Genomic DNA, 26,740 nt, shown 5'->3' on the forward strand with positions numbered 1-26,740 from the left:
GCGCCGCCTGCACGGCCGCCGCCGCCGCGAGCTTCCGACTGCGCGACCCGCGGCCGCCGCCGCTACTGAGCATGCTCAGAGGCCGTCGGACAGGACCCCAGCAGCGCGGCGGGCGCTCAGCGCTGCCAAAGCAAGCTAAAGCCGACCTCGGTGGGGCGAGCGCACCCCCGGGCTGCCGTGACGATGCCCCCAGGGTTGTCGTGTCTTCATTCACTGCGCGTTTCAGCGCTTCCCAGGGTCCGGCTCAAAGCCGCCAGGGGCTTCCAGTTGTGAACAGCAGTCACTGGTTAGGAGAGTTGAGAGGCAGTACCTGTGCCAAGGGTAGCTTGGGAGGCCACCCTTTAGCTGCAGTCAACTCCCACCCTGCACAGAAACTGCAGGAGTAAAAACAGGCAGCTTAGTAGAACACCCACCCTCAAATCCCCCCCCCGCCCCCGACTGATGTCTCTAAACAGCTTTTATAAAAAATTTTGGAACTGGTACTAATTTCAGACTGTAGAAGATAGAGAATAATCTTCATTCTTTTTTTAAGTTAACACATTTTTAAAAGAAGTGAGCCGCTTTTTTCTCTCTCCCACTCGAGCCTTAGCGCATGTTCCAAGGTCCTCAAGAGATAACTGGGTCAAAGGCAGAAGAAAGGGATGCACACCGGGAGCGCGGGGAGCTTCTGGAATGAGACTCCAGAATTGATTCCTATGTGTCTGCCACTGGCACTTTATATGAAAACTGGACCTGGCCTGCAGGTACTGGACCGAGCAAGAAAATTGTGGGTAAAATCTTAGATATCTGTTTACGCCAAGTGTTACACCAGCACCTGTCCTCTGCCCTGAGAAACCCGCACACCTGGAAGAGATATAAAATCTGGCCTGGACTACGTATTCCCAAGGCCCTGCCCCAGGGCGCCTCAGGATTGCGCAAACTCAGTTGCTACCTCTCTAGGTCTCTTCCTCCTCCCCCGCTCCTGCTGCTGTCAAAATCCGGACTCAAGACTTCCCTAAATCCCGGGAGGCAGATCCGCGCATGCTCAACATCTACTTGGGTGGATAATACACACGTGCTCTCGGCGCCTGCGCCGTAGCAGCCTGGAGTAGGTGCCCTTAGGCCGCCTGTCGCACCTTGACTCCTGCTGTCCGTGCGAGCCCGTTTGTGGTCTGTGTCCTGTGCACACGCCTGGCAAGCGACGGCGCCATGAGTCTGACTTCCAGCGTAAAAGGTGAAGTAGGGCCTGGGAGCGGGGGACGGCCTGCGCCCCGGTTGCAGCTTCTTCAGCTTCTCTGGGCTGCTACGGCTGCCCTGCTGCGCGCCCGCCGGTCCCGTAACCTTGAGATGCAGAAGGGCAAGCGCTGGGCCGGCCTACGGGCTCCCTGGGCCAGACGGGGAAAGGGGGCGAGGTCAGGGTATGGATTGGTGATATCCTCTGGCATAAGTGGCGTGGGGGGCACGCAAGCACCCACCCAGGTCTGAACCACGTTTCCCGTAACTAGCTAAACCCTAAAACCTGATGATCTCGCTGCTAGCTTTTCTCGTTCTCCCCCTGAGATGCCTCTGTGTTCTTAAGTCACAGAGCCTGGAAAAAGGAAAGGTGGGAAGAAAAAAAAAAAGACCTGTTCCCCCTTCTCATGTTTAAATCACCGTGGAGTGAGGAGGTCGATTTCCTGCAACCCCGAAGCGATGCATGACTAATCACATCTTAGTTTTGCACATTTTTTTTTAAGGGAAGAAATCCAGTCCGAAGTCTTCAGTTTTCCCAGTTTTTTAATGTCTCTGGCATCTGGCGCTCGGTGGCAGTAGTCCAGGAGAGAGGATTGAAAATCGAGCTCACGGAGCCTTCAGTTTTCTGAGCCTTGCTTCTTATGCTAGTACCTGGCGTTTAGAAACGTACCTTCACAGAAGGTCCAGTTAAAATTAAGAGACTTTCTAGAAGTCGGTTAATGTAAGGCTTCACATTATAACAATTCTTGGTGGTGGTATAATTGTTAATATATAACTGCATCAGCTAGGTGATACATGTGATCTCCCTGCCCAGGTGTAAAACGCCACACCTCAAGGTGTGCTTGCTTACCTGTAACAGTAGTTAAGTAAAGATAAAGAGATTGTTTAGAAGTTAATATAAAATAGTCCCGTCAGTTCACTTAGTAAATATTGGGCAGCTAGAGCGTCAGGTTCAGTAAAAAGCCCTTGCTAACTTTAGCCTTAATTTTGTAATCGAGTCTGTTAAATTGGAGAATTCCACTTTTGTTGTCCAAAGTTACCTGGCAGAGTGAGAGTGATAACCCGTGACATTTTTAAGTTACTAATGAGTTATATAGGAGGTGATTATTGGCAAAAATTATTTCAAAGGATACTCATCTTTGGGCTCCTTTAAGTAGAAGCACTTTGGTGCACTTAAAATGTGGAGTGATTTTTGTTTGTGTTTTTTTTTTTAAAAAAAACTCAGACCTTTACTTTCTCAGGAATAAGACTGTTGTGTAAAATAAGATATTCATGTGACTTGAGCCACCGGTAATTTCAGAAGATAGTTTGTGTTTGTGTGATATGGGCCCAAAGATTCCAAAACGTATTTTTAAAATGTGGAGTCATTGTGTGTAAATGGGCACTAAACTCTCTTTGGGTAGTCTAGTATTGAAATGAGATAGATATAGATGAATCCTAGTGCTTTTTTGAGGGGTGGAAGAGTGAGGAAAATTGGCTCTGAGCTAACATCTGTGCCAGTCTTCCTCTATTTTGTATGTGGGATGCTGCCACAGCATGGCTTGAGGAGCAGTGTGTAGGTCCCCCGCTGGGATCCAAACCCAAGAAACCAAAGCAGAGCACACAACTTAACCATATGCCACCAGGCCAACCCCTCTAGGACTTTTTAACTCTATTTGCGGGCTCATCTTTCTTGCAGTCAAGACAAGTTTGTTGTTTTTTTAATCTTAACCATAGGGGAATCCAAAGGTGACTTTCTTATTAGTTTGGCATTTTCTAAGGGGTAGGCAATTGCTTGCTGAAGCGATTAAACTTGAAGTACTCAACTTTGTTATGAGAGGTAGCTACTTTTTTTTCACCTAAAAGCGTAAAAGTTGTTGTGAGGACTTTGGAAAGAGGCCCAACACCTTTGTAAATCTCTTCTGCCAGCACCTTTGCCCTCAAATATAGTGGTGTGGCAAGGTAGGGACAGGGAATGTCTTGGGAATCCACCTTGTAATGTTTAGCTCTCAAATTGTTCTACTCCCAACTTTTAAACCAAACCTATTAATTCCTATAGAGTGAAAATCAGTTTAGATCTTTTGATTTTGGGGAAGATGACCATGTCTCTTCTCAACTAAATAAGTTAATAATTATAAAGGGCTTAGAATGGTATTTGACAATGGTAAGCACTATGTAAGTATATGTTAAATAAAAAATAAAAGGATATTTGTATGCATGCAGAATTCTTGTTTCTATTTAGAGGAAAAATAATGGGTGGGTTATAAATAAAATTAATGAGAATCAGGCCAGGACATGAATCTGGGAGAGGCAATGAAGGTGAGTAATTGGAATTAAAATCCAAAGACCCCAGTCCCTGAGATGGCTCTTGATACCTGTTTGGTCTATGACACCGACCTTATTTTTTTTCCTTATTGAGGTATAATTGACATACCAATCTTATTTTTTATTTGATACCAAATATTAGTTTATTACAGTTTCTTTTTTTTTTAAAGGTTGGCATCTGAGCTAACATCTGTTGCCAGTCTTCGTTTTTTTCTTCTTCTTCTACCCAAAGCCCTCCCAGTACATAGTTATATGTTCTAGTTGTGAGTGCCTCTGGTTGTGCTATGTGGGACGCTGTCTCAGCATGGCTTGATGAGCGGTGCCATGTCCGTGCCCAGGATCCAAACTGGCGAAACCCTGTGTGGCCGAAGCAGAGTGGGCAAACTTGACCACTTGGCCATGGGGCGGGCCCCACAGTTCTAACATTTAAGTGGCTTTCACTACTATGGAGTCCCCAGTCTCTAGTGACTCCCTCTCATACCCAATAGATCACCTTCAGGAAGTTTGCTAGACGTCTCACTCCTTGATAACCTGCAAAACTCATTGAATCTGCTCTCATCCTTAACCTCTTCTCCTCTGTTTGTAAGGAAGAGATTAACTGAGACCTTTTTCTTTCCATGTCCTCCAGATGCTGTTTTCTCTTCCTGCTTTAAACTCTTGCCTCACTATTAATACCTATTACTCTTAAATCTTCAGGCCTCTTACTCACAGGGGTTTTCTTCTCTTAGCCCAAAGTCACTCATAATTCACCTTCATCCCTGAAAAAAAAAAAAACCAATCCTCCTCTTTTTGCTGAGGAATACTGACCCTGAGCTAACATCCGTGCCCATCTGCCTGTACTTTATATGTGGGATGGCTGCCACAGCGTGGCTTGGCAGGCAGTGCTAGGTCTGCACCTGGGATCCAAACCGGTGAAGCCCAGGCTGCCGGAGTGGAACGTGCAAACTTAACCACTGCGCCACCGGGCCGGCCCCTAAACCAAATATTTTAAAAGGCCTTCCTTAACCTGCTGTCCCCTCAAATCACTTTTTTTCGTATTTGCTTTAGCCTCAAGTTACAAAATAGATGTTTGTCTGTCGACCTTGCACTTTATTATTCATCCTAAACCCTGAATGTTACAGTGCACATAACCAAAACTGAATTTCATAAGTGCTTATTCTCTGACTTTTATATCTTTGTCTATTTGATTGAAACTAATTCATAATTTTCCAGTTCATTTAATCTTGACATATGAAAATATTGTTTGGGTTCAATAAATTGAGTCATTTAAAGTAACTTTATTTTTTTAATGTGAATATATCCATTTATTATATAGGTTTAAAATTTTCTCTTTAAGGGTTTCTCACATTCCTGAGAAGGAATGTGCAGATTGTACTGAGAATAAAAGAGGTAGCTCATATAGGTTATAAACAATAAATAAATCATTGGGGGATTGGTGGCTATAGATGAAATAAGATTGGCAGTGAATTGATATTTGTTGGAGCTGGGTGAGGGTAAATGGGAGTTCATTATAGTGTTCCCTATGTATGTCTGAAATGTTCCATAATAAAGTTTTGGTGTTTTTTCTCCCCAAGCCCCAGTACGTTGTTGTATATCCTAGCTGTGGGTCATTCTAGTTCATCTATGTGGGATGCCACCACAGCATGGCTTGATGAGCAGTGCATAGGTCCATGCCCAGGATCTGAACCAGCAAACCCCGGACCACCAAAGCAGAGTGCATGAACTTAAACCACTCGGCCACAGGGCCAGCCCCTAAAGTTTTATTTTTAATCTTAGGAAGTATTTAAATTCCACACCTGGATACAATAGGTTAAGATGAGGCCAAAGATAAGTCATTTGGTGTAAGAGCAACGTGATGGTAGGATGGATGACAGATGGAGTAATCTATTATTTCTTTTTATCGACTAACCCTGAACACCATTTGTACGGCAGGCCTTGAGAGGAAAACATTACCAGGCACAGCCTACCAATCTGGGGGAGACCTAAGGGAGTGAAAGATTTAAACACAGCTCCCCTCCCCCTCTCCTGAGATGAAAGGAACGTTCTGATTCTGTGGCAGTTGATACTGGGCAGGAGAAGACAGTTTGGAGCAGACAAGGGGCAAAAGGAAAAGAAGTAGGGTGAGATCTCTGTCTAAGTTAAATCGAAATAATCCCCACAGTAGAGAAAAGCTGAGGAATGGGTCATAAACAAGAGATTTGGGAACAAGTTCATGTATTCTCGACCTCTGAATAATTCTGAGAGAGAACCAAAGATTATACAGTAGTGGGCCATGGGAAGAGTAAGAAAAGAAAGGGAGGGATTATTTAGAAATGTATTTTTTGTATTTTGGTCCTCATATTGGCTTATTCATGGTATTTGTATAGATAGAAAGTAGGAATACTATACTTTGGAAGATGTCTATAGAAAAGTGAGGATGAACCAGAAGAGACAGAAATAATGCTCAGGATTTTTCTGGACGCCAGTTCTAAAAGATTTGTGTCTGAAAGGTGCCAGCTAACAATTGGGTCTTGGCAAATCCCTTGTTGTCTCTGAGGTTGTGTCTATTCTTAATAGGCATATAGACAAGGACTAAATGTTACTTGGGTTTTATTGTTTTTGTTTGTTAACTGTCTTGGGTTTTCAATTCTTTCTCTACTCTGATTCTTGGCTTTTGAATCAATCATTCTCGTCTATCTCCATATACTTTCCTTTCCTTCTTTTCCCTAGAGTGCCAACGGCATCCATAGCTTTTTGCCAGAAAACTGTTTCAGGCTGCAGAAATGAAATGATAAAACAGCAACATTTTTCTTATTCTGGGAACTTTTACATTTGTCTCAAATGAGATTAGAAAACTAGAATTTTGGATCGGGGGAAAAAAGAAATGGAAATTCTTAGGACCTAATCTAGCTCTGTGATTCCAAAAAACTCATTAGAGCAAATACAAAGCCATTTTCCTAGCACACATATGGTACTGTGACATTTATATAGGGTTATAAGTGACCGTTGTCAGGAGGTAGGGTCACAGAGTGTGTGTTTTGATTCCCCCATGGGGCAGCTACTCTTGGGTAATAGTTAGAGTCAGTTCCCATTTCTTTCATTTGCTGTTGCCTCTTTTCTATGTCAGTTATTCTGTCATTTCTTCCACCATCAAAAAATCCAGGAGAGGTAAAAGTTTGAAAAAAAGGTCACCATTTGGATTCAGTTAGTAATATGAGAAAAGAGAATAGAAGAATGTTTTAATGGCTAAGAAAGATTCTTTTGGCCTATCATGAATTTCAGGTAGAAATTCCTAGCGGGTTCTCTAAAAAGAGAATATTGTGAGACAAATTAATGCTAGCCAATTGTAGTTATTCTTTGGAGCTCAGGCCTTTTTGTAATATATAGGCACCATTAAAACAAATCAGAGATTACTTCATAATTCACCTAAAAATTAGGTGTAACTGAGATCAGTAGCATTTAGGGAATTGTGTTATTTTAGTCTTTTGGGATGTTCTCCCTTTTAAGTTTATACTAAAGATAACGTTCGGCAAACATAACTGAACATATACTATGCAAAGCAATATTTTAGCCCAAAGGGAAGATCATGAATCAAGCTAGAAATCAGAGCAAAGTTTCAGCCCTGCTTGGAATCGCCGCAGGGTAATACCATGAAGCAGCACTAAGGTTCAAGACAAATCTACATAAAGCTTGTGGTTAAGAAATATCCTTCCAATGAGGCCAAAGGTTTGAAACTGTCAAATGACTTATTAACTTGTTTTCCCAGTCGTGCAGCACCTCGGAAGGACATAACATTCATGTTTATTTGAGGGTATTATAGCAAGGAGGAATGGAAATGTTGTGGGAAGGAAAACAAACTAAATTACTTTGTAGAGAAAAATACGATAGTTGAAAATGGAATCCAAGGAGCATGCTAATTAGAAGCATTTGATAAAAACTAAATTATTAAATAAGCCAGAAGAGGAGACCAAGATAAAAAGAACTAAGTGTGAGAATGGTTGTTCCTTCCCATTAGAGTTTTGTAAGAATGAGCTCCAATTTTATGTAAGGCGCTATTAGGTATGGTATTTACTCGTATTAGTGCAGTAAGAAATTTGACTCAATAGTGTAAATAAGCCATATGGTTAATTATTCATTATATGTTTTTATTTGGCCTTGGAATGTGTTTTTGTACTTATCTCTCTAGGGCTTTATTTGATAGTCTGGGAACTTATTTCAAACGCTATGAAGATCTGACTCAGGAAGTGCTGGGAAGCAGTCCAGCGTGTTTATCCTGACCCCTGTTCACCTTCTTCTGCAGTCCACTCCATGCTGGGAATAGACAACTCTCCTCTGAGGCTGAGGCTAACCAGACTATGCAGAACTTGCTTCTCTCCAACATTCCCTGGAACTGGGGTAGTTGTTAAGTGCTTGGTTTTCTAAGGGCTCCTTGAAAGCTACATTGAAAAGAATAGATGGCCTGTTAGTCAAGCAAATAATTGAGTAGAAAAATGTCATTAAATTTAAAATGAAGTTAGCAGAGAATTCAAATGATCATCCACTAGTTGACAATGGAAATTTAGAATTTATTAAATGAGAATATAACTATAATTATATTAACCATGTTTTTTACGAAATATGAAATGAGTACATTCTGATTTTTATTTTAATGAGAAAGCACTTTGAAATTTAAGAAAAAAAAAAGAATAACTTTGAAGCCCACAATCCTGCTGGATATATTCGTCTGAATGTTTAGTAGGAAGGGTGGTTTTGTTTGGTTTGTCCTTTTTTGTTTTTTCTTCAGATACCAACTTTGTGGTAATGTGTTCTAAAAGCACTGAAGTGGGACCGGCCTGGTAGTGTAGTGGTTAAGTTTCCGTACTCTGCTTTGGCAGCCCAGGGTTCACCAGTTCAGATCCCAGGTGTGGACCTATGTACCGCTTATCAAGTCATGCTGTGGAGAGGTCCCACTTATAAAATGGAGGAAGATGGGCATAGATGTTAGCTCAGGGCCAGTCTTCCTCGGCAAAAAGAGGAGGAATTTGCGGAGGATGTTAGTTCAGGGCTAATCTTCCTCACCAAATAAATAAATAAATAAATAAATCCCTAAAAGATCTACTGTTTAAATGAACTCTGATAAGTCATTCTGTTAACATAATCACCTGGTTTTTTTTTGGCGGGTGTGGGGAGGGAGGGAGGAGGTCATATGCAATCTGAATTTTTATGGTCTTGCTTGTAATCTGAATTTTTTTATGTATCAGTTGTTTTGTCTAAGTAATAGGTATCTGCAGGCTCATATTATTTTAAATCTACTTATGAACACTTTAAAAAGATTATTAAGCCTTGTTTTTCCTTCTCCATCAATAAAATAAGTTTCCCTCTTCTATCTTCATTTAGCCATCATCACTCAACAGAAAATACACAGTTGCTTTAGTAAGGGCTGGGGAAAGTCTGAACAAAGGACTATTACACCAGTGTGTTCTGATCATTTTGTTAACATTAAAAACCTTTGACTGTTGGGATGCTTAATACTCAAAAACTGGATTTCCTGAACATTCCTGTTAGATTATTAGCGTGTGTTTTGGTTTTGATCATTATTCCTGTTTTCTTTCCCTGCTCTAGTTGAATGGATCGCAGCAGTTACCTTTGCTGCGGGCACAGCTGTGATTGGTTATCTAGCTTACAAAAGATTTTATGGTAAAGATCATCGCAACAAATCAATGGTCAACCCTCACATCCAGAAAGACAACCCCAAGGTAGTACACGCTTTTGACATGGAGGATTTGGGAGATAAAGCTGTGTACTGCCGTTGTTGGAGGTCCAAAAAGGTGAGGAAAACAAGTCCTTTATTTAGTGCCATCTTTAATGTAACATTGCCTTTAAAACTATTCTATCAAACTTGTGTCATGAGATATTAAGATATCCCTTTTTCTTTTCTTTCTTTTTTTAATGGATCCTGTTCTTCTGTGTTTCCATGTACTCTTCAGGAATATATTTACTAAAATATATAACCACTGTGCAGTAAAATTACATTGTACTCTCATTGACTTCAGGTGAATGTAACTGTATTCTTGGCAAAAGAAGAGAGAAAAATCCCTTTATTTACTCTTAGAATTTCCTCCCCAAGTGGATCTTAGCCTTGAAAGGGAGGTTGCGGCCTAAACACAAAGAGAAACAGAAGAGGTCAGTTCTTTTTTTGAGCTTTCAAGCTCCTGGATTCTAAGACAAGTTTTAGAAATTTCAAGAGAAACTTTTGGAAAATTGCCCTTGAAAGTTTCTTATCCGATTAATACATTCACCCTGTATCCTCAGCTTTCTTTAAGCTGTAGCTCCTATAGTTAAATATCTAACAGAGGATTTTTTAAAATCTTATTTTCTTTTGTGAGAATTGCATTTCATCAAGTTCCACTTGGAAGTGTCATCTGTGATGCCTTCAGTGTTTGGGCAGCTTTTAGACAGTGATGACAGCTAGAGATCTAAAGATGGTAAATGCTCTCCTAAGGTCATCTTGAAAAGCTTCATACGTTGAATGACTTCAAAATTTCTGGTGTATTGTGAGAAATATGGTGAAAATACTGGATGTACTGCCATTATTAGCATTAAATAAAATGGATTTCACTAAAGGTGACACTGTAAGGCCTAAGAAAATAGACAATAAAAATGATGTATCTCTTTCTGAAAGCACATTATGTCAGGGACCTCTTCCCCGTAGTGTAAAACCATTATCACAAATCACAGATCACAAATAAGGAAGAAGTCACATACTAGGTACTGGAAAGCATATTCCACTAACCCTCTTCTCCCAGTACAGGTGATGTTGTATCATCCAGTGATCTAGTGCTTAGATTATGTCATTGTGTCTGAAAACTACTTGATGAACATATGGAATATGAACCAAAAATTAATAGTCCCATTCCAACAAGTTGTACCTTAAGAAGAGCACTGTTCATTTGGAACGTGGGATTGTTCATAAGTACTAGTGGAGTTGCTAGAAAATAATCCTCAATAATATTCTGTAGCCTAGAACTGGTTTTTTCTTTAAAGTTATAATAGGTTTCATTCCCTTGCTGCTCATCATAATACAGAAAGTAATAATACCTGTAGAAATTAGGGAATTTCTAAGTCACTTGTTATAGTTCCTTAGTCAATGATAAGTACTGCATTTAGTGCCTACTATATATACATGCATGAGAAAAGTTAAATAGTAAAACAGCAGGAATCATAGATGTGTATAATAGATGCAGTACAAGTGCTCCAAGTAAAAGGAAGAGTTTACACCATGGGCTAGAATTTTCTGGGAAGGCGTAGTGAAATACCTGGAAGTTAAAATGCCCCTGGAAAGGTGGTAGTGTTTGAAGAAACTAGCAGGTGTTGGGGAGTCGTTCTCAAAATCTGCTAGGAAGTACTCACATGAGCACAAATGGGATTAATGAAGAATCTACTCTGGTCCTTGCACCCCTCCTCCCCCATGCTCAAGTGCATATTGAGGAGTGCTGAGTGTCAGTGTGACGTGGAAGAGTGCCTCCAAACATGGGGGAGTTCCTTTTCAGGGACTTCAGACATAAAGTTATGATATTTTTACCAGGGTACTGGCTTTGGGAATGGAAAAAAAATGAACAGATGCATGACACATTTTGCAGGAAGGATCAGTCAAATGCAGTGACTGCTTTGTGAGGAAGATTAAAGCTCACTGAAATAAGCATGTAGGATTAGAAGAGGGGATGCCATTAACAGAAATAAGGAATTCAAGGTGAAAACCTATTTTTCTAGGACAGTGATAATTTCAGAGAGTGAATCTGAGGTGACATTTGAATGAGAGTGTCCAGCAGATGATCTGAAATGTGGGACTAAAGCTGAGACATTAGGGTTGGAGATAGAGATCAGCAAAAGTGATGAGTCAAGTGTAGGAATGCAGCAGATCCTGGATACAGAGAAAAATCAAGGGCTAAGTATGAAATCTTAGAGAAATTCCTGCATTTTGGAAAGAAGAATAAGAGCCCAAAAAGGAGATGAATTTGGCCAGAGTTAGAAGAAAACTAAGAATATCTTGGCTTCACGGTGGAAAAGGGAAAAAGTTTCAAAGATTTGGTTGTGACCATTGGCTTGCGCAAAGACACTCAGGTGAGCAAACTATTAGAGTAAGACTGTTGTTGGATTGAACAAGTAGGCTTTTGACCTTTTGGTGTCTTTTCAACAGAATGATTAGAATAGAAGCTGTGTCCAAGTGGGTTAGAGTGTGAATTACTAATAAAGAAATGCTAGAAGTCTGAGTATAGGTCACAATTTCGGTAAATGTGACAATGAATGAAAAGAAAAATAACTGCTTGAGTGAACTCTAAAGCTTAGCTTTGAGGTCAAATAAAGTGTTTGCTTTGATTGGGTTTTCCCAGAGGGTAAAGGGTCGATAAAGCAAATACGGACTTTCGCGGCCTGATCTCAAGTATTTCAGGAAGAATGACAAGTGGACACAAGCTAGTGGTTGAAATGTTTATTAGACTTTATAGTTGAACAAAGTGTTCCAGGACTATCCTTTAATCACACAATTTAGAGTTTCCAGATGGTAAAACTAGGGGTTGTCATTTCCCATAGGTAGACTTAATGTAATGGGATGCCAGACCAGTCGTTTTATTTTCAGTGTCTTTTTTTGGGCTTATCTGTAATGCCATTAGTGATCCTCTTCACATCTAGGATTTGTCAGTTCTGAATTTTCACTGAATCTTGGACACTTTTTTATTCCCACGTGAATCAGTTGAGTTCAAGTTAGTGGATGTTGTTGATCTTTAGACATCTTTGGAAACTCCCCACATTCCTGAGGTTTCTAAGCTTATCTTACAGGTGCCAAGTCACACACTTACATGCCAATTCCCAGAGGACTTGTAATTAATACCTTTGATTAGATGGCTAAATTGAGTTTATATTCAGTAGTTTTTTTCCTCGTACAAACCAGTTGTCTTTAAAATAAAATTTAAATGGCTTTTTGCCTCTCTCAAAAAAAGTTATATATTTAATTCAATCCTAATTCATTCTTAAGGTATAACCACTAGTAACCTGTGTTGTGTGTCTGACATTTTGAGCAGTTTTCCCGGACCTGGTGAATCAGGTCTCTTAGTAATGTCCGGAAATTATGCTTTTTAACATACCTCATTCTTCCTCTCTTCCCCCCAGGTTTGGTATGCCCTCTGCTGTTTCAGAAACTGGCCTATTTCATAGTATTTCACAAAAGGGCTGTCCATATTTGAACTGAGAAGGAAAGGAGCCAAAAGAGAGGAAATGACTAAGGCGACTACAGGGAAAGAAAGATACTATTTGAGACAGAGGTGTCTTGAAAGAGGGTGGAAGGAAATGAGAGTAAGAGCACAGATGTGAAACTCAGCCGTAAAAATAGTCTTACTTTCGAAACAAGATGAGAGAACGTTGGTCTGAGGGGGAAGAGTTTGCAGCATAGTCTTGCTGGGTCCTCATCTCCCCGCCCCCCACCCCACCCCCCACCCCCACCCCCCACCCCCTGCCATTGGTTACGTCATTTGCTGAGTTGTATGGTGGCCATCTGTGAGACAGGAGAGAGTTTGAGGAAGGACAGCAGAAGAACGTAGACTAAGAAAATCACGTAATAGAGGAATGCTTGTGAGTTAACATCAGGAGCTCAACTGAAATTGAAGTGAAACACAATTGAAACATACTATATGGGATCATTTCCTTCATTTACAACTTCAGGATTGGAGTTTTTGTTTGTTTTGTGGTGATGGTGGTCTTCTTTTTGTTTTGTGTGTGTGTGTGTGTGTGTGTGACAGAAAATCTCCATCCCATTAATGGCTTGGAAGTGGATTGCAGTGAGTCCATTTCTTTATAGAAACAATATTCTTGATGTCGGGTACATTGCTTGCCCAACCACATAAGAACAGTCGTGTAAAATCTTAATTTCTCTTTATACATTTTCCTATTGTATCTGTCTTAAGTTTTACTATATGTAAGAATGATATAAAATATCGTATAGCTCTATCAGGTAGTCTCAAGGATCCCATTGCCTTTGTTTTCTTTCTCAACCAAAGCAAGCATGTTTCTCAGAGCAATTTATGATAATGACCCAAAATGACCCCAGGCAACTTCCTTGGGAAGTAGAATCCAAATTTCATTAAAAATACGAAGTTTGGAGAAGGAAGATACAGTTTTTTTTTAGTTGTTGCAGGTAGACGATACAAGTTAAGGAAAAGCCTTTATTTCCATCTTGAATCACCCTAATAACAGAAAGTTCATAACTTGAGATGTGGGATCATTAAGAAAAACTCAAATCTTGTGTCTTTTAATGAAGATAACCTTGCTAGCTTTCCGAGTAAAGATGAAGGATCTCTAGTAGTTTTTTCCTCCTAAACATTTATTCCAACCTCTTCTCCCCACCCTTTCTTCCCTAGTTTAAAAAATATTTGGAATTTGCAGTTGTCTAATTGGGTTAACAAACATAATGGAATATTTTCTAGACATACAGGAAATTCAGCTGATTTAAATCACAACTTTCTCCACAATTTCTTAATAAATAAACACTGGCATCCCAGAACAAATTTTAATCAACTCTGTGCTAATTATTGAACCCCAGAATCATCTCCCAAACTTCATGTGAAGATTAGGTATTCTCATATTTATTCATTAGGGATTACCCTTTTTTGTGTGTGTGTGAGAAAGATTGGCCCTGAATGAACATCTGTACTGGTCTTCCTCTATTTTGTATATGGGATGCTGGCTTGATGAGTGGTGTGTAGGTCAGCACCTGGGAGCCAAACCTGTGAATCCTGGGCTGCCAGAGTGTGCAAACTTAACCACTACACCACTGGGTCAGCCCCAGGGATTACTCATTTTAAATTAATGAAAAGACTTAAACATTTTTCTCAACCAAAGTCAAAATGAGTTATTTCATGATAAGGTTAGCAATTTCTGAAGAATGTGTTGTACATGTTAATAGAACATGTTTATTGAAATTGTTTCATGATTCTCAATAGAGTATAAATGAATGAATGGTAATTACTCGGCTTTAAAATTCAAATAGTATATTATAACAATATTTATGTTTTTCAGGAGGTATCTTGTTTTATTTTTTCTCCTTTCTATGCAGGACATAGAAAATGTGTGGTGGATATATGTTTTCAAACCTAATCTAAGAAGTATAGTATTAAATAATAGTGTAATGAAAATGAGAGTTTTATTAATCCACTTTCACTTAAAATTTTGAAATTTATTAAATTATTCAGTAATTCCTGGGGTTAAGTTATATAGAAAGTACTATTAAAAGATATCTTCTACTCTGAACAAAATGATTTTTAATACCTGGTTTACATTTTAAATGCATAAAAGCTTTATACACTTTAAAAGCTTGAAAGTTTATTAACATATAGCCAGGGTTTACTACTCACTACTTCTTAAAGAAATAGTTAACTTTTACTTGTTTGCTTTTAAGAACTTGGTGAAACAGGCAAATTTCAGTTTTTAGGCAGAACAAGATTGTTATAAAAAATATATTCGCATTTTAAATGTATGACTTTCTTAATCTTTTGTTAGATTTGCTTCGTATATTTCTCTATGGATTTCTCTCCTGTTCTTGATTCTATATATGGAGCAAAATAATTAGAGAAAGTACATTAGTTTTCTAATATTTTCAACATGAAATTAAGAAAGAAATAAAAGTTAAACATACTATTTCAGTAAGTTATTTGAGTAAGCTTTTTAAATTTACAAATATGTCATTTTTCAAAAATATGTTTTAGAACCTGGATGCATAAAACTGTACAGTGCCCTGTTTTGTATGTGCTGTTTATAAAAATCGAGTGTTTTACAAAGTAAACTTTTATTCTCACTGTAAAATCATCTGTTTGTTTATTAAACATGCGTCCCTTTGAAATGCTGCTCTTTGCTGTGGGATACATTTCAGCTTGATTTTTTTATGGCCTCTCTCCTCATCTATGCCAAGAAAAAACTGAAAGCTTGGGTTCATGTTTTTGCTACAAAGACTTGTCTTTAGTATGAATCTACTGTGTAACACATCTTATTGACCTAACAAAAAGAAATAATGTAAGTTTTATATATATTACATTTATGTATATATAATATATGTATTTATACATGTTACCATCTACCCCAAGATAGAATTTGTACCTAGAAATTTCAGATATGCTGATACCTTGAATTTTTCTTTAACTAATTTACTGCTTCTCAGTATTATATACAGATAGTAAAATTAAAATTGTTTCTTTAACATCAACCCAATGTTATTGTAATCTTAGAATAAACACTTCTAATATCAGAGTTTAAGATTAGTTTCAGGTATCTAAAATTATACTCCCTTCACTGTGAGTAATGCGGCGATTTTTTTTTTTTTTTAAAGATTTTTTATTTTTTCCTTTTTCTCCCCAAAGCCCCCTGGTACATAGTTGTGTATTCTTCGTTGTGGGTTCTTTTATTTGTGGCATGTGGGACGCTGCCTCAGCGTGGTCTGATGAGCAGTGCCATGTCCGCGCCCAGGATTCGAACCAACGAAACACTGGGCCGCCTGCAGCGGAGCGCGCGAACTTAACCACTCGGCCACGGGGCCAGCCCCAGTAATGCGGCGATTTTACTCTTCAAGCCAAGATGTCTGTTACTTTACTCTTCCGCATAGGCTCCTTCAATGCAACAATGTACCTTGTACTAAACAGAGAAATTCTAGATTTTAGAGTTTAAGTACATTCAGGATATCGAGAATAAAACAAAGATGCTATCTATCTTCGTTTGACATGAAATAGAAATAAAACGTATAAATTTAGAAGGAAACAAACAAAATAATTTACTGATGCTTGGACCTTCTGAGTGTAAAATCCTGAGGAGACACTTAAAACATTGTTGGATTCTTTATCATTTAGCAGTAGGAAGGATATACTTGCAAAAATAGCCAGAGTAGTCAGGCATGAAAATGTACCTAGTTGTAATAACCATAAAACATATAAGGCAGAAGTGATCTTACCAGAATATGCATGGCACGTGAGGATGAAAACTACAAGAGAAGTAAAACAGGACTTGGCAAAAAATTCTGAAGTTTATCTGGAAGAATAAATAGATAAAGTTAGGTAAAGAATAAATAGGAAAGGTTTAATAAAAGAATAATATGAATGAAAACTAGCTCTACCAAATATTGAAGCATATTTTAAACAAGTCATTATTCCAGTGTAGTTGCCTGATGAATAATGATAATATAGAACCTATAAATAGGCTTTTTTTTTTTTTTGAGGAAGATTAGCCCTGAGCTCACATCTGCTGCCAATCCTCCTCTTTTTGCTGAGGAAGACTGGCCCTGAGCTCACATCCATGCCCATCTTCCTCTATTTTATATGTGGGACGCCTGCCACAGCATGGCTTGGTATGCAGTGTGTAGGTCCGCACCCGGGATTCAAACCGACACACCCCAGGCCGTCAAAGCGGAACGTGTGAACTTAACCCGTGTACCATCGTGCAGGCCCTATGTAGGCATTTTTGTATGTAGAATTTATTTTGATAAAATTATGCATAAAAGTATAACAATTTGGGAAGCAACTGCCTCTAATAATAATGAAGCAACAGGATCTTAGAACAGCATTTTGCAAAATGTGCTGTATAGAGCACTATGACAGTGGATATCAAAGTTAAAAGTGTCCATAGTCCAGTCAGCTTGCCAAGTTTTGGGTTAAAATTCTGGGGTTTTTTATAGCAGGACCTCTTTAAAATAACAATATATGTTGTGAATCAAGAGAACTATATATGTTTTTTAAACACAGAATGAAACCAAATTAGAACATCTTTCAGGACTTAGCTTCTTTGGAGCACTTTGGGAAACACTGTGTTAGAAATTGTTTTTTCCCTTTTCCACCCACTGGACACCAAAATGTCAGTTGTATCTAAAATGAGAAATGAAAAGGAATGGAAATTTATCACATCTCTAGGAGAAAGAAGTCTCAATGGAGGATGCTAAGAAGGGAAATATTGGCTTGTTTGTATAAAACTGGAGAAATTAAGGATATGAACAAATAAGCAAAATAAAAAAGGTTGTAGGAAAAATTGCTACAAAGATGATCAACAAAGGGATAATGTACAAATTGATTTTAAACTAATGAACTTAGGCTCTTACGAATAAATAGGCAATGGACATAGTTCACTAGGAAGGAAATGTAACTAGTGCATAAACATGGAAAGGGTTTTTAACATCCATAATCAAATGCACAAATGAAAATGCAATTAATGATCTGTGTATTATCCACAAGTTGATTTCTTCCTCCTACTTAATATATACACTTTACAAATGCTCTTTAAGAAAACCTGTATAAGGTAGCCTTGAAAAATCTTTTGAGTTCTCACGTTAATATATGTGAATTAAGCATCACGTAATACTGGTTTTGTGATTACATGTTTCACATTCTCTCTTTCTCTTCCTAGTTCCCATTGTGTGATGGATCACACACAAAACACAATGAAGAGACTGGAGACAACGTGGGACCTCTGATCATTAAGAAAAAAGACACTTAAATGGACAGTTCTGATGCTGCAAACCAGCTTGTCGTCATGTTACCTGAGTGTTTAACTAGAATGACTACCACTTCTGTCTAATTCACCTCCCTTGAATTCTTGATGTGGTGTGTTCCAGACTACAGCGTTCATATTCGTGGCATCTGCCTTACTTGTTGAACCATCGTGGTGCACATTTGTTTAAACAAAAAGAAAGGAAAAAGTAAAAACCAACCTCATAGCCTGTGGGTTATTTTGGTCTTGTAAGGATCCGTTTCTTTACATTTCAAATAATGACATTAGAACATAGTTGTGCATTGATCTTAATGTATTAAATTATTCTCAAAATCATGTATATGCAGATTGTACTTGTAGGTTTCAAAGAAAAATTATCGTCTTTTAATATTACTTAGTTAACCTAGAAAGTAAATTGAGTGTGATTAAGCTACATTAATCTCTTAATATAATCTAGGAAAAACTTGTTAGGACCTTGATTTCTTGACAGTGGTCAAGGCACTGAGAAAATATAGCTTCTATGTTTTCACAGTTTTCAGTCCAAATGAACTTTGAATGTTACTCTGCTGAATTATATAAGTGGGCCAGGTCAATAATAAAGGGGTAGTGACTTCTTTCTATTTATCTTCATAGATATTTAATTGATCCATTAAAGGAACCAATAATGGAAATTTAGATCAACGGGATGTTAGATTTAAAGTAGTTATGAAGGAATTGTTCCAGAATTTTGGCCCATGGAGTGGCAACCACTCAAGCTAGAGGCATCGAAGGAATTGCAGCACATAATGTCAAGTCTCTTGAACACAAAGCCACACATCCATGACCGAAATAGTAATCACAAGGCTAGATCAAAGGAATGGGAAGGGGCTGGCCCGGTGGTGCAGCAGTTAAGTTCCCACATTCTGCTTCCACGGCCTGGGGTTCGCCAGTTCAGATCCCTGATGCGGACCTAGGCACTGCTTGTCAGGCCATGCTGTGGTGGGTGTCCCACATAAAATAGAGGAAGATGGGCATGGACCAGTCTTTCTCAGCAAAAAGAGGAGGATTGGTGGCAGATGTTAGCTCAGGGCTAATCGAAGATTTTTATTTCCCACCATCGATAATCAGGCACATGACTGATTCTACCAAAGAAACTATTTGAGAGAGAAAAATAAGAATTAATCCTCTTTTAAATTGTGTGACCTTAAAAGCAAAAATTTGAAGACATGTTTGTTTATATAACGTTTTTCAAAGACTCAGACCAGAAACATTGCATTCATTACTAATTCAGAAAAAAGAAAAGGTGAGAACAAAATAATTAGGAAAAATACAAGAATTGACAGAAGTGAATATATTTTTTAAAGTGTAAAGTTAAGTTTTTTGATTTTATGGGTTGAAAGGAAAAGTCATGACAAAATATGTATGTAACATAGGCAAACAATTTGGAATTGAAAACCCTAGCAGGTAAACGTTCTCATCGTTTAGTATACTTGAATTCTCAGTAGTAGTCAATCACAAATTTCTACTTGCTAAAATCCGAAATTATCTTGAAAGTCACAGGAATCAGTGAAACCGAACATCAGTATTCTTATATTATTTATGATCACTGATATTTTTTCAATGTATGGTTTTGTCTGTTACAGTAGACAAAGCTGATACCAAAATTGTGTATATGGTTTTAAGTAGCCCGTGTGACTTAGTTAACTTGTCTTTAAGGCACATTTTTGGCTCAAAAATCTCAAATCCTACAAACGCTGCTTCTACCTATCAGATTCTTAGGGTGATTTTTTTCCATGCCTCTCCCCGCCTCTTTTAAATAGGTATGAATGGGTCAGCAAAAGACAGCATCATGGTTTTAAAGGTTAATTGTTTAAAAGAAAAATCCATGCCCTCCCAAAGCTAGTGACAAAGAGACTTCCATTTAACAAACACTGTATTCTGAATTTTGAATTTGAAATTAGTCATGCATTTTTTTTTAAAGATTTTATTTTTTTCCTTTTTCTCCCCAAAGCCCCCCGGGACATAGTTGTATATTCTTTGTTGTGGGTCCTTTTTTTCAGTTGTGGCATGTGGGACGCTGCCTCAGCGTGGTTTGATGAGCAGTGCCATGTCCGTGCCCAGGATTCGAACCAACGAAACACTGGGCCGCCTGCAGCGGAGCGTGCGAACTTAACCACTCAGCCACGGGGCCAGCCCCCTAGTCATGCATTTTTGTAGCTAATGGGGTAAGAAGAAACTAGTGCCAATTCTCAAAATTACTTTCCAAAGGGGTGTGTATGTTTATGGTGAAATTGGAAATGATCACCTAATTGTGAAATGCGCATCTGCTGTTGCATTTTGATAGTCCAAAATAATGAAGTAAAAGTATTCCCTAAATCACGTTAGTTTCATTACATGCTTTTGAATTAGAATTCCTTTGGGATATTAAACTCTTTCTGTGTTACTTCGTTAACCTAAAAAGTAAAGTGGGTGTAGCCAAGTTGATGTGAGGTGTTTTTACGCAAAAATCACTGTGTGCAATTACTGTTCTTATTTAAGCACCCTAAAGCTTCTAATTCCTTTTGCATTTGATTGAGAAATCAGGCAAGTGGGGCTCCCCGACACCACCACCATCTTCTTTTCTCTATGTCACTTCTGTCCCAGTGATTTCTGCAAGATGTGCTAGGTTGAGAGGCTTCTAAATGTGATGAAGAAACTTGTTTTGCAGAGATTTAGAGTGACGTTCATCTGTTCGTGAAACAGACGTTTATTAAGCATCTTCTGTAGACCTTGTCACTGAGAATGAAACATTTTGGAGAATTAAAAGCTGACAGGTTAGGTTATATCATTTTTGACATAGGTTATATAATTATGATAACTTATCACTTGAGGTTATTTTCCCTTACAAACTCAAACAGGGACAGTCATGTATACCAAGTCTTTCTACTACAAAGTAGGTAGGTTTATTTGACTTTACATTACTTATGACAGGTTTCGTTTTCAGGTAAACATTGATTAAGATGCCTAATTAGCAACATGTTTAGTGCTTGCGTATCATCTGTGAGGGTGTTGTCGGAAGCTATGCTTTCCCCAGATTTTAACACTAACTGACTTCAGGCAAAGCCACTCACCTCTCAGCCTTTTAATTGAAGTGGTTGGACTAAATGGCATGTTAGGCCAATTGTTCCCAAATTCTAGGCCAAGACTAAATTTTCAGCATCCACACAGGGAAAAGATAAAAGGCTGATGGAAGGTTATCAGCTTGAATTTAATTTTTGTTAAAAGATTAATCCAGCTTTTGCGGTATTGAATGATCCTTTTATGAAATGTTGATAGTAGCTTCAGTTGCTTTAAATATCCTTACTTGGCAAAATAAAAAGTTGGCAGCCCTATATTGGTCCCCACTTTTTTTTTAACTGCTCCATGCAATCTAAAAGTCTGGGAACCACTAAGCCAAGGTCCTATCTAAAGTTCTTATTAATTATTTTATTAAGGTATTAAAACAACAGTTTTGTTGATTTTAATATTTAGTTTGTATATTTGAAATTCTTCATATATGATTACTACTACAATGCATGGAGGCTTCATGCAAAGCCTTTAATATCAAAAAATGGTTTTGGGCCAGGGCTGGCCCCGTGGCCGAGTGGTTAAGTTCGCGCGCTCCACTTCAGGCGGCCCAGTGTTTCATTGGTTCGAATCCTGGGCGCGGACATGGCACTGCTCATCAAACCACACTGAGGCAGCGTCCCATATGCCACAACTGGAAGGACCCACGACGAAGAATGTACAACTATGTACCAGGGGGGCTTTGGGGAGAAAAAGGAAAAAATAAAATCTTTAAAAAAAAAAAAAAATGGTTTTGGGCCCACCCAGTGGCATAGTGGTTAAGTGTGTGCACTCTGCTTCTGCGGCCCAGGGTTCGTGGGTTCTGATCCCAAGTGTGGACCTACATATTGCTCATCAAACCATGCTGTGGCGGCATCCCACATAGAAACTAGAGGAAGATTGACACAGATGTTAGCTCAGAGCGAATCTTCCTCAAGCAAAAAGAGGAAGATTGGCAACAGATGTTAACTCAGTGCCAATCTTCCTCACAAAAATAAAAAAAAATTTACTTCCACTTAGTTTACCATCATGGATCCCAACTAAGAGTAATGCCAAGCCATCTTAATCCCTTTGCAACCTATGACTTTAAAGGATTAAATAAAATACATAACACTGAGATTTGCAAAGGATGAATGTTAACTGAACGTCTCCCTTTCCTGAGAAAATTCTGTATTTTTAATGGACTTAAGTATTTCATAGACAAAATAATTGCATATATTAACTGAAGTTGCCAAGAATCATGCCAAAGGGGAAAGACAGAATAAGATTTTAATTAGTAAATAGGTGAATATAATTAAGATTATAAATTAGGGGTATTGATATGGTGTTACCCCTTAGGTCTGTGAACAGGAAAAAAGGCCATTCAACCTCAAACGTGGAACAAACAAAAAAAGTGTGCCAAGCTGAGAATGTTGTCAACGAGGTGTTGTGTAGACTAGATGTTCTTCACTTTAGTTGATACCTGTATCACTGAAGATAGTCTATTTCTAGTTCTTCCAACCTGTCACAGATAAGCAGAAGTCAATTTCTGTCAAGACCTGGTTCTTCAAGTGCTATTTCAGAAGTTGTTTTCATTTGTAAGTATACAGAGTTGTATAGATTCCCAACTTTATTTTACGTTTAAAGTAATTTTGGACATTGCACGCTTGCCCATGTGCTCATTACTGTTGGATAAATTACTTTTCTGCCAGTAATATTGCCTACCAACATTTTCACTATTGGGTTAGGCAGTGGCTCATCTAATTCCATAATCAGGACAGGCATGAGAGATGATATCTTTTATGGCTCCATCGTCCATTAAACTTTGCTAAGTCGGTTAAATTTATTTCAAAATCTCCCAACAATGAAAGGTAAGAGTTCCATTTATGTACTCCATCTCTGCACAGCAATCCTTTTTCTTTATCCTAAACTCTCTTGATACAAGCTCCCCCTCCTCATTCTAGGCAATAAGGCTGTATGTTCACCTGAATACCATTATGATTTTATAGTTTTAAAATTTCTCAGCCTTCTTCTTTCCAACTTTCAATCTGCCCTGTAGCCATCACATGAGTCTTTTCCTTGTTTCTTCACCTCCACATCCCTTACAACAAAGAGCGTTTTGATCATCCCTTAAAGCAACCTCATCCCTTTCTCTTTTATTACTATTTCTCTTAAGATCCACAGGAAAGCTGCTTCTAGCACAGAAACTCAATTAACATTGGCTTTCCATTGCTGGTTACTGCTTCCATCCTGACTCTGGATGCCACCTAGTGTAGAGTCTCTGATAATGAAAATATTAAACCATAAATTGCATTTCTTAATTTAACAATGCCATCCAGCGTGTGCATTTGAGGTAAACCCCTGATCCTGAAGTACTTTCGTACCCCCAAAAGTCTCGTCACTTGCAGCAGTTTACGGTTTACAGCTCTCTGACTCCCTTAGGATTTGGCATCTGGTTTGGCAAGTCATTGGTCACGCTACCTAACTTGCTTTTTTCAACTTCTGAGGGAGAAAATGTTTGAAATTTTGATCATTACATTATACCCAGTGCCTAAAACAGTTACAGGTATATAGCAGGTGCTCAATATGTACTTGCTTTAATACGAGATCTGAAAGTAATTTTAAAAGGATGCAGAGGTAATAGCCAAAAAATCAATATAATTTGTCTTGTTCTGCCCCAAAATCCTGATTACCGTTTTTGTCGTTTGCTCCTCTACGCCTAGTATTGTAGACTTTTGAACATGCTTATTAGAAAAATTTACTGAAAAGCTGTTTTATCCTAACAAGACTGGCTATAGCTTAGTCTAATCAATACTTCTGTACCTAAACTTCTGGTATAAAAACCAACCAACCAGGCAATACTGCTGCTATCTGGATCAATTTGTTTTAAGCCAGTGTGCATGTGATGCATGGTAATTGGGGGAAAAGCTGACAGTTGGGATATTTAAAATCTGTGGATTGTTTTGGGAGAAGAGAAAGCTGCTGTGAAAAACACCAAAGTGGGGCCGGCCCGGCAGTGCAGAGGTTAAGTGTGCACGTTCTGATTCGGAGGCCCAGGGTTTGCCAGTTCAGATCCTGGGTGCGGACACGGCACGGTTTGGCAAGCCGTGCTGTGGTAGGCGTCCCACATATAAAGTAGAGGAAGATGGGCACGGACATTAGCTCAGGGCCAGTCTTCCTCAGCAAAAAGAGGAAGATTGGTGGCAGATGTTAGCTCAGGGCTAATCTTCCTCAAAAAAAAAAAAGAAAGAAAAAGACCAAAGGTTCTGGTGTTTGTCAACCTGGAAGGCTTTCTGATTGTATCTATTACCTTTTGGGGGCAGTGTGTGGACTGGTGCAACAATCATGGGCTTCTAGATCAGGCTTAAGTTCAAATCCTTTTTCTACCACCTGACAAATAATTTTCTGTGGGGCACTGTGATGGTTAATTTTATATATCAACTTACTGGGCCACAGAGTGCCCAGATATTGGTCAAACATTATTCTCGGTGCTTCTGTGAGGGTGTTTTCAGATGAGATTAATGTTTAAATCAGTAGACTAGGTAAAGCAGGTTGTCCTCCCAAATGTGGGTGGGCCTCATCCAATCAGCTGAAGGCCTGGATAGAACAAAAAGATTGACCCCCCCAGGAGGCAGAGAGCCTTCTTCCTGCGGACTGCCTTTGAACGGAAACATCTGCTCTTCCTGGGTCTCAAGCCTGCCAGTCTTTGGACTGGAACTACGGCGTTGGATCTCCCGGGACTCTGGCTTGCTGACTCACCCTGCAGATCTTGGTTATTGTTAACCTCAGTAATCTCATGAACCAATTTCTTCTAATAAATCTCTGTCTCTCTCTCTCTTTGTTTACATGTTTTATGTTACTCTGGAGGTCCCTGACTAATACAGCCCCTTTTATTTTTTTAGAACACATAAAAGGGGGACTCTACCCAGAAGGTTAGAGAGAATGGTTTTAAGCATCTATCATTGTATCTCACACATAATACAAACCAGCTTGGCTTTCTTACCCTGAAATCGTGCCCCCTGCTAGAAGAAGCACAGAAAGAGATTCAGAGTTGTTTTCTACCTAAATAATGCAGAGAGAAATGTTTGAACATTGGCTAACGTGTTGACCTTCCCAAGACAATTTTCTGAAAAGGTCCTCTGTTTTTCCGTGTGAGGAGAAGAAAAAAAGCAGTTTTTTAAACTGCAGGGTCTTTATACAGCGATTTCCGCCAATAATTATTGAGCACCCGCTGTTTGCCAGGCTCTAAGTAACAAGACTGAAGCAATCCCCGCCCTCATGGAGTTCATCAAACCCCACTCTCAGTAAGGGGGAAGGTTGGTGTTACAGACAAGTAATCAGACCATGAGCAATATAATTAGAGATATGAGGTGAGGGAGAGAAGTATAAAAGTTGTAAGAGCACAAGGGACAAAAATCCAGAATCAGAGGTCAGGACATTAAGAAGAACGAGTAAGTGTTCGAAGGGAAGAGAGGTAAGCATGTTTCCAGGCTGGGAGACCAGAGAAGTCCACCTTGCTTTCTCCTCCAACATGGCCCTGATTGGTGATCCACTTGGTGTGTCTGCAGTGCACCTTCCTGTGGAATAATCTCATTAATAGTATTTTTTTCTCCTGACTTTTAATGTACAAGATGAACTTATTGTCATCACTGACTCATCAGGTGAAAGCAGGACAAAGGCAGGGTTAAAGCCAGGGAGAAGAGGCTGGCCCTTACTGCTTTAGCCAAATCTTAAAAAGTCATGTGTCTGACCTTGATCGCTTCACCAGAGAGGCCAAGAAGTTAAATCAATGTTGTTATGTATTGTGGTCATTGCCTAATGAAAAAATACCTGATCTGGGTGGAAATATTTCATGATCTCAGTAAAATAGTGATGTTTTAAATTAAGCTATATATAGCACACTGTACTTTTGAAGAGGAGGGTTAAGTGGATATTTATACCAAAACTATTCTCAGTATTCACTGCCCATCAGTGAGCACCCTGGAGGGTCCCTAACAAACAAAGAGGTAAGGACTCTGCCTTTTCCACTGTGTGACCTTGGTCAGATCACTTAACTTATTAGGGCCCCTATAAAACAAGGATAATGGGACTAACTATTTCACAGGGCTGTCCTACACATTGCCCAACACCTGGCTGAGTGTGCTCAGTTATTCATTATCGTCCATTACTGTTCAGTCATTTAACGGGATATCAGAATGCAGTGGGAATCATTACTCCTGCATCACCATGATCGTTTCAATTCAAAGAAACCTTTTTCTTGGGCCGGCCCAGTGGTGCAGTGGTTAAGTGTGCACGTTCTGCTTTGGTGGCCCAGGGTCTGCTGGTTTGGATCCCGGGTGCGGACATGGCACCGCTCATCAAGCCATGCTGTGGCAGGCATCCCACATATAAAGTAGAGGAAGATGGGCATGGATGTTAGCTCAGGCCTAGTCTTCCTCAGCAAAAAAAAGAAGAGGATTGGCGGATGTTAGCTCAGGGCTGAGCTTCCTCAAAAAAAAAAATAAATAAAGTGTAAAAAGGAAACCTTTTTCTTGATCAGAAACTATAGTTTCGTCAGAACTATAGTCAGCCAACTATAGTTGTTTTGAGTATAAGCTTGCTTTGTTATTCCCTTTGTTTGATCAACACTGTCTAAAGACCCAGAACAAGAAACTGGAAGAGAACAGGAGCAATAAACACACCGTACAAAGGTGATGAGATTGGAAATTTAAAC

General features: G+C 39.1%; 1 protein-coding gene across 4 annotated transcripts; it reads left to right on the forward strand.

The window, feature by feature from the left end:
* The first annotated feature begins 1,061 nt into the window (after window positions 1-1,061).
* CISD1 (CDGSH iron sulfur domain 1) lies at window positions 1,062-21,335 on the forward strand. Of its 4 annotated transcripts, none has more exons than XM_014732966.3 (4): window positions 5,541-5,636; window positions 7,682-7,890; window positions 9,097-9,302; window positions 17,902-21,335. In XM_014732966.3, the coding sequence occupies exons 2-4, from the start codon at window positions 7,851-7,853 to the stop codon at window positions 17,989-17,991; spliced, it is 336 nt and encodes a 111-aa protein (XP_014588452.1). In that variant the 5' UTR covers window positions 5,541-5,636; window positions 7,682-7,850; the 3' UTR covers window positions 17,992-21,335.
* The last annotated feature ends 5,405 nt before the right edge of the window (window positions 21,336-26,740 follow it).

Source organism: Equus caballus, chromosome 1, assembly GCF_041296265.1.
Source record: "Equus caballus isolate H_3958 breed thoroughbred chromosome 1, TB-T2T, whole genome shotgun sequence".
Classification (NCBI taxonomy): Eukaryota; Metazoa; Chordata; class Mammalia; order Perissodactyla; family Equidae; genus Equus; species Equus caballus.

What these genes read in the sequence shown, in the direction of transcription:
- CISD1 (XM_014732966.3), top strand. Translation starts at nt 7,851, where the DNA reads ATGCAGAACTTGCTTCTCTCCAACATTCCCTGGAACTGGG. An exon ending in CAACATTCCCTGGAACTGGG is followed by an intron (nt 7,891 to 9,096) that starts GTAGTTGTTAAG and finishes TCCCTGCTCTAG; the next exon opens with TTGAATGGATCGCAGCAGTT. An exon ending in GTTGTTGGAGGTCCAAAAAG is followed by an intron (nt 9,303 to 17,901) that starts GTGAGGAAAACA and finishes TTCTCTTCCTAG; the next exon opens with TTCCCATTGTGTGATGGATC.